The sequence below is a fragment of the Tigriopus californicus genome, chromosome 1, assembly GCF_007210705.1.
Source record: "Tigriopus californicus strain San Diego chromosome 1, Tcal_SD_v2.1, whole genome shotgun sequence".
In the NCBI taxonomy this organism is placed as follows: Eukaryota; Metazoa; Arthropoda; class Copepoda; order Harpacticoida; family Harpacticidae; genus Tigriopus; species Tigriopus californicus.
Window position 1 is genome coordinate 5,343,722 of NC_081440.1, and position 14,280 is coordinate 5,358,001.

At 42.7% G+C, this 14,280-nt stretch overlaps 1 protein-coding gene across 2 annotated transcripts; it reads right to left on the minus strand.

Moving 5' to 3' along the window:
- Positions 1-1,135: 1,135 nt before the first annotated feature.
- LOC131887211 (WSCD family member CG9164-like) lies at positions 1,136-11,863 on the minus strand. Of its 2 annotated transcripts, none has more exons than XM_059235773.1 (2): positions 11,260-11,863; positions 1,136-3,044 (listed from the first exon to the last, which is right to left on the minus strand). In XM_059235773.1, exon 2 carries the CDS (start codon positions 2,940-2,942, stop codon positions 1,839-1,841), a length of 1,104 nt encoding a protein of 367 aa, XP_059091756.1. In that variant the 5' UTR covers positions 2,943-3,044; positions 11,260-11,863; the 3' UTR covers positions 1,136-1,838. The 2 variants fall into 2 exon arrangements, with proteins under 2 accessions (XP_059091756.1, XP_059091749.1); XM_059235766.1 differs by lacking the exon at positions 11,260-11,863 and adding an exon at positions 3,125-3,524.
- Between the last annotated feature and the right edge of the window lie 2,417 nt (positions 11,864-14,280).

The window sequence follows — 14,280 nt, forward strand, 5'->3', positions numbered from 1 at the left end:
ATCATACTGCTTGGACATTTTCAGTCTTCACGGGATTTACAAACCTCTTCTCAGACCGGATTTTTCCCCAAGAATAGTGGGAACAAACTAATGCTGACAGTAGCTAAAGAGGATTGATGAAACTTTCTTTTCCTTTCTTGTATAAATATCTGTAGAAAAGTTGAATGCCAAACTTTTCACCTTTTATTCATTCCTACAGAAGAATCGGAACATTGGAGGCCTTTTTGCTCCTTCGGTCTTAGACAAGATAGGCCATATCATCCAAATCGCGAGTTATGTCTAGGCATATCCATGGTCTCTTGCTAGTGTCTCTGGTCATGAACTCGTGGAATCAGGACGGGTAGAGCAAAAAACAATTCGGATTTGAGTGAAAAGACGTATTTGAATTTTGAGTTACATCGAAGGACTGGATCAAAAGTTATGCCCTATCAAAACCCGTTACGTAACTCTTCACAGAATTCTGAGCCTTTTTATGTACTGGATTTTGAGAAGGAGTAACGTTTTACACAGTCAGTTGAAAATTAATATATGCAATTGTAGCGACCCAGGGCCAGGCTCACATCATTCAGAAAAGGACTTGTCAACAGCATATTCTAGAAATATTTTAAGAATGTGATCCAAAGTGCACCGCGGAGTACCCTTTTATAAAGAGCAAATTTTCTAGTCTGAAAAAGTTTTGAATGACATTTCCAAGGAACCTTTATTGCTGTTTTTTTTCTTCTTGTTGAATAAACTGCTTAACAACTTTGCTGCTCCTGAAGGTAGATCTAATTGTTGGTTTCTCACTTTATCCATCCCCTTCTTTTCGTTTTGAAGATTCGATGATTTTTTTCAAGATGCCCTACTATGCTAGAATTGCCTAAAGATGATGAAATATTTCAACCGTATCAATAATCCAAATGAGCATGCTTAAGCTGATATGATGACGATCGTATTGTTTCTCTTTCTTCCTCAGATTATGAGATCCATATCTCTTTCATTAGGTTCCATTTCACTATCGTTTGATTACTCTGTAAGAATACCCAGAGGGAGGTTCATGTCATAAAATCCACGTTCATTAAGGCTTTGGAGCTCAGATAATATGAGCTCTAGTGTTGTGTTTACTAACATTCCAATACAAAGGCATGGCAATATCTCAGTTCATAAGTTCTTTATTGTCTGACAAATACAAACGACTGAGTACATGATAGTATTTATATATAACTTCCAGAGGTTTTGCTTTGTCAGGTGGAGACATACATAAGTACCTGTTTGCACATTGCTCCTTTTTATAATATTTTTTAGGCAGGCCTTCCTGCGCTTCTTCGGAAAACAATGTTCTTGCGTTTGTTAACTAGAGCGACTGAAGATGCTTTATTTTGCTATTTGTGCATGAAAGACTACGGATCAAATCACCTCTAGCCAAAGTTAGAGCCCTAACAATACGAAAAGGTAATCTGATAGAGATATGTTTCCTAGGCTGTGATCATTTTTCTCGTTGTTCAAAGCGCTACTTCAAGGAGAGATTAGCCAGAAATGGTCGTGAAGCTCAAGTTGGTCTGATAGATATCTCTTTTGCCTTCTAGTCTTGGCACCTCGATAGAATAATCCTCATTTCAAGGTGACTACTAGTTCTAAGGAAGCCATGCACATGATCAAGTACCAAAATAGTCCATTTTATGATTGTGACATGCATCAGCCGCAGAAGCCATGTGGTCAAATTTGGTAATAAGTTGGAGGATGGGGAAGGAGAGGAAAGGGCGGCGAAAATCCTTGCTCCTTCAAGGAATACGAGTGTAAATGAACAACTCAAACATCACAGGTGCATCACTGGTTGCACTTTTTCGTCCTTTAGATCATCAAGAATTTTTGGCCTTGAAAACAGCTGAGAGCATCAAAGTTGGTAGTGTGCTCGTGTTCCTGGACTTGTTCAAGGAAGAATTTTTTGGCACTTTCGTGGGCATTGACATTCCGGAATCTTTTAAGGGCTCATCTTGGAAGAGGTTTGATCGGCCCAAGTTTCCAAAGACACGACTTTGTCGGTCCGTTAGCATTTGCCTCATATCCGAATCGAACACATCAAAGTTGAGGACCTTCTTGGAGCGTTTGTAGATGCCTTCACGCTTGGACATAGCACAAGTCATCATGGCCTCGCTGACTGACATATTCAGGAAATTGAGTGCCCGACGCAACTCGATCTCAGTTTGATTCATGAGATCGTCATAGAACACGATGAGACGGTCTTGTGGCGGAAACCCATCCATCCACGCCAGGTTCATCTTTTCCCAATCAGCACCTTTGGAATGGACGAAGGTTCGCCAATACTTGCCGTTGTTGCGCCTGTACTTCTCAATGGAAGCGTGGCCCACATGACCTCCTGATCGGCGGTTGAATTCTGCTTGTAGGGCGGAAAATGGGTCTCTGACTAAAAGAATGGCCTTGTCGAAGGCCTGGAGGCTTTGTTGGCCGAACTCGTGGGTCTTGATGACCACAACCGATCCATTTACAATATTCTCGGCAGGAAATCCATTCTTTAGGAGCGCATAGTCTTTGTATACGCTTCCCGTAAGAATCCCGGATGCTTGCTGAATAAGATATCGGAGCCACGTGTTCCCAGAACCTGGGAACGATGCCAGGGCCACCATTGGTCCCGGGTCTGTCTTGAGACGTAGTGGTTGGCACCAGTCTATGGACGGACCCATTCTAGCTCTCAGTCGTCGGGGTGTCATGCGGCCTTTGCCGACGATGGCCGCCAAGTTGCGAGGCTGGCTTAGCCTCGCCGGAGAGATCAGTGAGTCACTCATGATACCAATGGTGGCCTCAATGCCTTTTCCGTGCGGAGACGAGGGTGACCCGTTCAGGGTAGTGATGTTTGATACTGATATTACGGCCGAGATCACCAGGTACGTACTTAGCCCCAGTCCCATGAGGCAGAGCTTCCCTCGCCACCCCATGAATGGCATTTCTGTCCCAGATTCAAGTGTCCCGCCAACACTAAAACCGCTGACTTCTGTTCCGATCCTTGAGAAGAACGGCCATCTTGGAGTTTGCGCTTTGGGGCTGACCTGGAATGGAAACGTAAAAAAACATCTTGAGCACTTTCCGGTTACTTCAATGCCAAGAACGCTCAAATAACGTTGTTTACCATGTCGATTATTGTCTCATCTCAGACGCCTTCCGCTCTTGGGGCTCTGATTAATGAAATTAGGGCACGTGTTCCCATCTCGCCTGAGAATCTCAAATCAAAAAGTTCGAATCTGAACATCATGTCTTCTCCATCTTGTGTAGAAAGAAGTTGGCAATTGCCGCATTGCACCATATTTGAGCACGTCCCACGTTCAGTACATACTAGACCATGAACACTTCCCTCAAGTATCCCTAAGCCAACGTCGAAAGGGGGTTTAACGCCTTTTCACACCATGAACTCACACATACCGGCTGCACAACGGACATAAAGTATCACCGAAAGGTACTAGTATGAGTGCCCTCCACCATGTGTAACATGACTGGAGTGAAGGTTCAAGCTTACTCCTTGTTGGAGGAAAAAGTGAGCTAAAAAGGATGCATTTACTATCACAAACTGTATGGCGTGTATGAGCCTTTTTTCTCGTTTCACTACGAAAGGAAAACAGACAGACCATGAATGATAGTTTTCCAACTTTGAGCGTTCTCTTCGTTTGTTGGAGACCCTTGCCTTATAAATATTGAAGTGATGTGTCAGCAGTTCCTAAGAAGAGATCATTGCTTGGATCATCCGTCCATCCAGTAATGGCTCTCCAAATCCACGGACAGGTTTCTTTCCTCACTTCAAGAACTGGGTCCAAAAATGTCGACAAAAGTAATGAGACTGAAGGCTCTTTAGACGTAGTCATTAAGTCAATAGAGACACTTTGCCCCTTCAAAAAAAAACCTTCTAAGGACCCCAAAAGTGGACAGCACAAAAGAAATCCATCACAAGAATGGAGCAAATGGTTTCCCTTTTTCCTCTATCCCCACGTCTTCGAATAATGAAAGCACCGGAAGCTGCCACAGAACGTGTTATTGCTCTAATAAGTGACACATTAAGGGTCCCACTGAGCCACATAAGTCACATATTGAACCATTTTCCGACCCGTTCAATGCCATTTTGTGTGGAGGCACCACCTGCTTCCTTGCAATTTTTTTTTCGTCTTTCGTTGAAACGAGGACTCTCTCTCCCCTTTTCTAAAAAAGTTATTGGCATGCCAGGAGACCAAATTTGTTCGTTCATTGTTTAAGCGCAACCCTAAGCCAGGAAAAGTTTGCTAATGGAAATAGCAAGTCGAAATCAACTCAACGGCGAGTTAAAAGTCGCTCGTTCCTTGAATATTAACGACAACGTCATTCATAAACTTAGGTTTGTAGCCCATGGGTGAGAAGTATTTACTTAGTCGACTTTGGGTTCCACGGTTTCAGAGCGGGATGCACAATTCAACAACCAATATCCGAAAGACTGCCCCCTGAGGCTTGCTTCCATATTGTTGGCACATTCTTTGGGGAGAAGTCGAGGCCTTTTTCTAGAACCGTCTTATGTCTCTGTTAATAATAATTTTAATTTTTTTTTAAAGCTAGTTGGGGTAGAAACGTCTAAACAAATTTCGATATTGCTGAATTTTCCAAAAAGATCGTGATTAAATTGCGTCAATAAGTGCCAATTTTCCAGGCGTACAGTCATCCAACGATTGCTTGCACATTTTCACGCTTTACAACGATGCAAAATTGTTCTCAGTGCGATAAGGATTTCAGAAATGGGGCACATTGGAACGATCGTCAAAGGAAAAAACCCACCTTGTGCCCTCAAATGATTCTAGGGAATCTGGCTTGACATTTTCCCCAGGCAATGTTTGAATGTTTACGACAGTTTGTTCTTTCGCTAACGAATTCCTGGCATCTGCTTTTCATTAGTCTGCAGGTCGTGTAAGATTAGAACCCACGTTCCAATATTATGATGAAGAAGCTGAGTCATACAACAAGCAGATTGAGACTCTCTTTTGCATGTCCCCCCAAAAATATCGGCCCTGTTATCCGGTAAAAGAGAAGGTCTTTGGACACAATAATCATAACAATCATCCACTAGATCCGCGTAATAATTGTTGATTCAGTTCTCCAACAAATGGAACAATGAACGCCTTCTTCACAAGGTCCGTTCCCAGAACAACCCTTGCTTAGCTATCTATACCTATAAATGCTACTTGATTGATAATGCCAGCTCTAGGAGAGGCTTAGAACAAACTCTCTAAAAGAGAATGGACAAAAAGTAATAGTTTTTGTTTTCATGATGACGATCAACTGGGCTAATATTGAAGCTGGGAAAGACTCGTTGGTCCTAGGTTTTATTCCTGACCATTGGATCCGAGGGTACTTTTTATTTCGGTTGACGAGTACCATTGTGAGATCGGTCCTTCATAACATGCATGCAGACAGGGCCATGTTCCCAAATCCAAGGCGAAGGCCATTCTCTCCATCAAACTCTCACATACTGTACCGAGTAGTGTAGAGAGTGATTGTTTTTTTTTTCGAACTAACCAGACACGAGAAGACCATATGAAGCACAATGGATAAGGTTTTATGCTATGTAATGGGTCGTGATTCCTCTGATTAACATTTGGAGCACATGTTCCCAGAATTTGGGAGACGACTTCTTGGCCCTGGTCCCTAATGAACTTCGGGAAGTTCTCAGAGCTTGTTTCCACGAGGTCATGCATACATATTTATCCAATCAGCTATCGATACACAAGGAGGAAACAACTCGCTCTTCTTCATTATTCCGCTCTAGTTATCGAGGATGAGTTGGAAGGATGGAGGTTCGCTGGAGGAAGGTTTTTACCAACATACGTTAAGCTCCGAGAAATAGGAACGGATTTGGGTGAGAATGGAGAGCGAGCTTTGAATACTAAAAGACTATTCAACTTCAATCTCTCTTCAGGAGCTAGCTCTAAATGTGTACAACATACAAATTCGTTACAAGGCTCTCTATAAATCATGACAGTTTGTTTTGAAAATAATTGACCAATAAACAGAATAGTCTTCGTAGGTAAAAAACAGCAGAAGAATAATAAGGAAAAATACGAGATTAATCAGAGCATTCTCATCATCCAGAATGAATTGATCCGTCACAAACAAATTTCAAAATAGTTCCTAAAGTTGCCCTAAAACACGAACGTCAAACGCATCAACGTACTCAAAACATGTTATTCCGTCAAATTGTTACGAGTAGAGCCCGCGCCAACCTGCATCATGCATATATGACATCTGTCATTTCATTTAACTTTCCGGTTTATATGAGCAAACGGAATTCTTAACTGGAGCCAGGATAGTAGGTAGTGCGACGTCAAATATACACCAAAAACAGCATCGTTTTGAAATTTGTCACTCAGCTCGCCCAGCTCTTGAAAACCGAGTTGAATGTCAGTTGGTTGTAATGTCTGTCTAGAAACAAAACTCAAAATCAGGGTACCTAACTCCGTTTTTTCATTATTTTTTATTCTTTTCACAAGTCCGATAGTTTCTAGTTCATAGAGTACTTTGTATTCAAATGTGTTCATAAGGGAAATGGGAAATTTGGGCAATTTGATATTACAAACTTGACTCTATTTGTCAGAATTCAGCTTTTCAGTAAGTGCTCTTGAAGCAGGAACTCTGAAACGAACACTAACTCCAAAAAGTATAAAATTTAAACGAAACCCCTTTTTTACCAAAGCTGCAAATACAGTCCTAATTAAAGGGAAAAATGTGCAAATAAAGTTGAAATGCGTAAAAAAGCCTTAAATGATCAATTTCTTCCCACACTTTTTGCCTCTCCCTAGTTATGCGGATGCTTCAAAAATACTATTTGAAACAAACTCCATGGTGACGGTTGTACGGATATTTTTTCTCTGCTTTTAAGGACATCAAAATAGAGTTCCCAATACTTACACAACCAGGCGTCGTCAGACATGAAAGCATGACTATCACATCTTTTCTCATCTACTCACAATCAGGTCGAAAGCAATCGACGGGCATCGGTCCACTTCATGATCGCCTCAATGCATGTAAGAATACGTTTGCTCTATGCTTCATCACATATCTTCTATAGTCACAACGTGGGTCTGCTTCTAAGCATATCCAGCTTATTGGGACAGATAGGGACCGTGGACTAACAAGGTCTTTCTTTCTATGTAGACGATTGGATCCCTCATCTCAATGTCTAGCGATGGGAATAAAAAGTGGGGAAGAAAGGACTCATCTCGCTAATTTGAGAACTGCGACAAAGATGTTCCATTCAGCCATTGTCTTCCCGTAGTGCGACGTTTCGGTTTTTTAAACCACAAGAGAATGAATGACTTCCTCGCATACCTGACAATGGACGACTCCCGTCTCAAAATTGAAAGGCAAACGACGGTTGTTCATTAAGCAAGTTCTACGAGTTATAAAACTGCTCTCCTTCATTGGATAACACGCTTTGATAGTCTGGGTGAAGAAAATGATGGCCCGGACAAATGGTCCAAACGTCGTTTGGAAATCCAAGGAAAGCGCCTCCGACAAAGAAATGGAGTAATTGAAAGTTGAAATCTGCATTGCAGAGCAATATCTCAAGTCTATCACATTGGCTCAACGCTCTTCGGAGTTGAGATTGACGCTCGGTTAAATTGAATTTCACACTACGACATAATATTTTGATAGAGGAACATGGAACAAGGGAGAATTTTTCTTTTCACCACACCACTTAATACAATGTCACGAGAAGCTCCATGGAAGGGATTACCCCTGAGAACACATGTCTCACTCGGTATTGGTTCCAAATGATCCACATCGGGGCCTTATCTTTTTCCCAGAATCTATGGGAAACCCCCACAATCAATTAGGCTACATCCAAAGCCCGGAATGATCCCTGATGACACAGTGCAGGAAAATTAGGACCCCTTTCATCTCTCTTTTAGTAGTCGGAATTGTCGTCGCCACTCCACGGCAAGCAAGTTCCGTTGTTGCGACCAAAGAACGTGGTGATCGTGTGTGTATGTATGGCTAGATTGTCTTTGTGGTATCGTGGAATTGGAAATGAAACTGAAGAAAAACACCGGTGACGTGACCGCACACGCTCTATCTGAGTCTTTCTCTCGACACTAGAACGAAGTGTTGTTCTATTAATTTGGTCGAGGAGATAGTTGTTCTTTCTACCAAGCGACAACTTGTCAGGGCAAAAAATCATCCTGATGTCCAAAACAAGACTCTAATGGACAATGGTGAGTGTTGTTATTGTTTGTGCGCGTTTCTCTGGAACTTGGATGAACCCATGGAACCAGAGAAGACGGAATGTATGACAGTCAAAGGAACAGTGGTAAAGTGCGTATGGTCTGGACTGAGTTTTCTGTTCAAATCTGCTCAAAGCCAGGAGAGATATGAAATGACATTGTTGAAGATACTTTATTCCACCGACTACTTCTCGGCTGGTGCTTAGCATTGTCGTTCATTTCGAACAAGATCATCGTCAATTGTAGCATCAGGCTCAGAAGATTGACGTATTTTTCAACTAGTAGATTCTGCTGATCGAAATGTGTACTCAAGTTCGTTTCTGCAAATAAATGGAACCGGATGCTCACTCTTTCTCTTTCAGATCGACATGTTACGTCGAAAACATTTCAGACACCATCACCCCCTCTCTCTCCACAAAAGGGTTTATTTTTCTATAATGTACGTTATAAAACCATGAAGAAAGGAGAAAGAAACTGTTCAAGCAATCTAATTCTACCAGGGCCCATTTACGCCTTTATAACGGCCTTGGATGTTCCTGGAAGAAAGAAAAACAATCAAGCCTTCAAGATACATGTTTGATCCCCCAGAACGACTCCTGCAGGTTAGTCCATTGACTTTTCTCTGTTCTATTTCATTAACCTTGAAAATGGTTTTCGTTCATCCAAAAAAGGTCTACCTTATGGATTTCGGGTCAGACAATGTTCTCTCTCTCTCTCTTAGAAGGCTAAATTCCTTCGGTTCACTTTCATGCACTATTCCTTGGTCTCTCTCGAAGTTTGCCCCATCAACATCAACCGACCACTCAAACTAGCGAAAGTGCGGTGAGCAGACATTCAGCATGCACGTTAATGGAGAAAAGCTGACAGCCAATCCTCTATTCGTGGAAGAACAGCTCTTACGACAACTGTTCCACCACCGAGTTCAAGGCCTAATGAGGCCATGAAGACTGCTTTCCAAAGATTTATCGTTTTCGGAAAAGGCCATTTCGACGCACCCCCTCCCTCCAAACACACTCACGCTAATGATCCGACCATTGAAATTCAAATTCAGCATCCTGTCTAACGATATTTTGACGAAGACATGGCCCAATTCCTGAAACTCTTCCGGCAATACTCGAGACAGACGTGATCCGAATGGATTGACGTCAATTTGAGACATTTCCAGGTATTGCGCCTTGCCAATTGGGAACCATCAAGTTCGGTAGCATCGCATTTACGGAGAAGACGAATCGTGTTCCCCACACATGACTTTTGTTGTTCGATAGCATTTCTCAACTGATGCATTTTTAGAACAAGATATAAAGGTTACGTGTTGCTCACGTGGAGATGAAATTCAAGACATTTCAAAGGGCAGAAACACGCAGGCTCAAAATTACCTTCATGCTCTAGCACCCATGTCGAGAGACCTACATGTACCTACATGTACGTTTATGTTTCTGTGCCCCTCAAACGTGTTGGAAAAGAAACCTCCAATTTGATCAATTGCTCGATGAGAAATACTGCTCCCATCTCATATCAGGAACCTTGATCCGATCAAAGACTTTGTTCGGGAAGCCATGGAGCATACCACTCGTGATTCATTATTGGTCCAAATTAAATCATCTCCCAAGTCATTTTTGTTGCTTTAACTTCCCTCAAGGATTCTCTTTTGATATCAAAGATTTCATTCGGATCGGAGCTTTTCGAGTGCTCGTTGTTCATTCTGAGAGTGCAATGTACGGAGGCTTTCCAGCGGTAAAAGACAGAAGCCTTTCTTCTTGAAACTTTTTATACTCAACCATGGATGCGCAAGCTTCATTGGACGGCGTCGATAAATTAAATTAGAAAAAAAGCTTGGCAAAAGGATCAGGGAACCCATTAGTGCAGAAGACGACGACGCCAAGGCGCCAAGGTCAGCAAAAACTTTTGGCTCATTGATCCATTTCTTGGGGCCAATCTTAATTTTCCTATTGCTCTCCGACCGCCCAAGAAATTTGATGGGAAGCATTAACTTGGAGACAAATTTCTGCGCCAGTTGTTTTTGATGTTGCAATGCTTTTCCACACTCACAGGACAAACAGAGATGAGTGGAAAAGATTGGAAAATTCTCCTCAGTTGTGCCAAATGACACGTCGCTCTGGGTAATCTTTTTGTTCGGCAAACAAATCATTCAATATGATTTTTTCGTCCTTCGTGCACGAATGAATATCAAGCTAAATGCTGTGGGAAGGTTGTCTCGGAGTGCTGCTTTCTTCTCAAGTGTTTTCCCCCACTTCCCTCGCCTTACTCAAGAACTATTTAAATGCCATTGCTAACGGCTTGAGGAATCAAAACGGACGTCATGTGGGAATGTACTCGATGAGAAAAACATTTTTTAACACAATTTTGAATGTTTTCGACGTCAAATCCGAATCAGAGCCTTTCGAAGAATCAAATATTATACTTCTTCCGGAGATTGAGGTTTAACTTGCTTGTAAAGGAGGGCAGGGAGGTCTTTGCTAGATGTACTACAAAACACCGTCAGCAGGCATCGACCTAATTGACATCTTAGGCAAGATTTGTACATCAGCACACATCCATCCATGTACGACGTACACAAGGATAGCATTATCCCCAGAAGGGAGCAAATGAAATGTCTAGTACAATTAGGTTCATGCTCCACTAAATAGTGATGAGCTTTTTCCTTGTTGCAATGTCGCAGCAGGACAGCTTGTATTCATTTTCCATGCAGGGACATTAGAGTGATTAGTTCGAGATACCTTCCAACCACCTTGAGGAGGGTTCAAGCACAAAGTGAACCCGCAGAAGCCTCTCAAAGTAGAGGTCTTTCAATCCAGATACAAAGCCGGAAAACCACTCTCCCCATCTCAATCTCTCAGTCTACTTGAGGAGGGCTTTCATGATGATCACTGATGTGGAACAGTCAAGTGTTCCAAGAGTCATTGTTCATTCTACTGAATCCTTATGGCCTTTTACGACATTTGCCTAAAAGCTAGCCTTTCTAGATTTGCTAGAGGCATGCAAATCATTCGATTGGGTGTAGGTTTCTTACCGGAATCACACCCAGGGATCGGAAGAGAGGGGCACACTGAAGATAAGTGGAACAACACTAGCAGAGTTTGGAAGAATCACTCCGCTGTCAGATCCAAATTCAATTCAGAAGGAATTCTCCTAGACATCATCCTCGTGTCAAACAGCTGGAGGACCTTGGACGCTTTCGCCCCCGAAGGCATCCCCATACACAAGCGCATCAACGCCGAAGAAAAATGTTCAAGATGTTCCACTATTGAAAACTTTGAATTACTTCTTCCCGTCTTCGTCCTCTCTCCTCGAGAAGTTCCAAATCTGTTTCTTCAAGACTAGTCAATGTTTGTTGGAACATTTGAGACTTTCGGAGAGAAATTTGTTAGCCTGTCCAATTGTTGGGGTCTTGTGCTTGGACGGTGACGATGACTAGTGAGAATAGGGATCTTGGAAAGCGACTAGTCCAGAAAGGGTAACGGTCTTAACACTCGCTAGCTTGAATAAAGATGAGAATTTTCCTCCACTCTTTGATGCCTTTTCAGCTGCTTTTTTCGCTACTCCTCCTGTCCTGCTCCTCTCGGTCTTGCTTTCAAGGAGCAACTCAGTTCTTTCAGAGTTCTCAGTTCCCCCTACTTGGGGGAAACGAGATCTCTCTTTCTCTTTTCCCTCTCTCCTTATTTTCCTCTGTCTCTCTCTCTCCCTCCCCCTCTCCTCCTTCTCATTCTCTCCTCAAAACACGGAGATCGTTCCATTTGTGTTCCATGGAAGCGCAAAGGCTGCTGGTACATCACAGCAAGTTTTGAGCTCCCGCCTTGGTACGTATACAGTATACTACATACACACTATAAACTGATACAACCCCAATCCTTCTTTTTCGTCTTTTTCTACGTCACGTTTCACGTCTCATTGTGTTCTGGCTCTAAGGCTTGTGCGTCTTCTCCATAGATTTATGACTTGACTTAGATAAGAATTAGTGGAGAATTTAAGCCCCACTAAATACCGGGCCCTTCTGGAATGGGCTTGATGAAATAGACACTTGAATCTCATAGAACAGAAATGATAACTATCTCTATCTAGACTTGCTCAAACATTCTTAGAGGGTCCATTCTGTGCGTTCTTCTTGGCCCAATCAGTGGGACCGACCAGACCAAAAAAAGCGAGCTCACTTCAGTATGATATAGGAAACTGGTAGGTAGGTTGGTTGGTTGGTTGGTTGGATATCAACAAGAAGCAAGATCCCCTAGAGCGAAGGAGGCCAGCTTAGGTGAAGTTTTCCCCTCGGAATTCTTTATCCTACCATTCTGAGCAGGTTTTTGTTCCCTCTTACTTTCGCTTTCATTCCCTCATGGAGCAAGCAGGTACCACGTCGGCCTCCGCCAACCCACGGCACTTGTTCAATTGATTGAAAAGAAATTGTGACACAAAAATCGAACTCGTTGGCCATGAATCATGCAATCTAGTACACCATATTGTGGCGGAAACTGAGAAAGGAAAGCCGATCATTGGTTTTGTTAATGGAAATAATTCTCGGGATAATAAGATCTGTTGTAATCATGAGAAAACGTTGGAAACTAACTATAGCAATGTCTTGTGTCTTCGTCGGCCTAGTTATGAACCAGGATGAATCTAACAAATCGAAAGTGGTTTGAAAAAATGATCATTTAAGTTTTTCTGTTGGAAAAAATGTCTATAATAACATCCCCCATCACAATTGCCACAATAAAACGCCAAATGCCTTAGTTAACTTCGCAAATCAGTCGTTATTTTATTTCGTAGTTTCCTCTCATTCGAAAAAAATATGTTAATAGAAATTGCCGGCTTTCGTCGCTTCATAAATCATCTTAAACCCACGCATTATTGCCGTTAGTGGGAAAGCCATCGTGTAGATGGCGCCAAATACTGGGCCATTCACTTGCTTTCCTAGTTTGCTTGTGACTGGAAAGGAATGGAACTTGGAACCATCTATGGATCAAACAAGGAAGAAAACAAGGCGAAAGTACCGGGAAGAGGGCATTGCAATGCCATGCATGCCGCTTGATCCATAATTTCCCCTTTCTAAGAAAGACTCACGAAACAAGATATCACGTTTAAATTATTAAATGTAAAGTGCATATTGACTATCCGAGAGTATCGCACTAGCGGGCATAATGTTTTATTCGGAGGCTACTGCGGCCGAAGAGATTCTTCGGACGGGTAATGGTGTTCCCTCCGAGGCCGTTCAGGGGCCTAGGGACCCATTAAACATGCTGTGTGTACCCAAGAAGAGATTGGATCTTTTCCACTTCTCCGACTACCACGAGCCAGTGAAGCGATGGCCCAATCTCTCCATTCCTTTGTATGAGAAGGTCGAGATGCACGGTGGGTTTCCTTCTCTTCTCAGACCTGATGTGGATCCAATCAATCTCATGAGACAAAATCGTACCAAAGGTGTGATCAACCAAAAGAGAGCCTCTCGACAGAGTCCCAGCGACCGAATTGGATCCAATTTCACTCCCACGACCAAACAATTACGATTGGAGATGCTTCGCTACATTAGAGCCGCAAGACGGCAAAAAATGCCTCGATCTCAGCTCCGACTACCATCATCTGTTCCAATGCTTCCTGATCTTGATGTACAGAGGGTACGAGATGCAAGCACTAATGCAAATAGGACTCGTGGAATGAAGTCGGCCACAAAGATAGCCAAAGGTAGATCAACTTTAGCCCTTTCATCATCTTCATCATTATTGTCGGCATCCTCTCCGGCATCGACTCCCGACAGCCTTCCCGGCAGTAGTAACCGTGGAAATGGAAAAGAAGCCTCCCACGATCCTCAACAATCAGGAGAGCAAAGCACCATTTCAACGGATCGCGTTGAGATTGGCACCATTAAGCCAGATTACGGTACAGGGCCTGGATCGTCCTCGAGAAAGCTAACCGGCTTTATGGAGCAATTTCCGTACAAGTCTTGCCAGAGACAAGGAACGAGCTCACTCTTCAAAGCTTTTTCGTTCTTGGGCCAGAAGGAAAAGGTACCCATATGCAAACAAAAAGGATGGGGTAAGAAGAC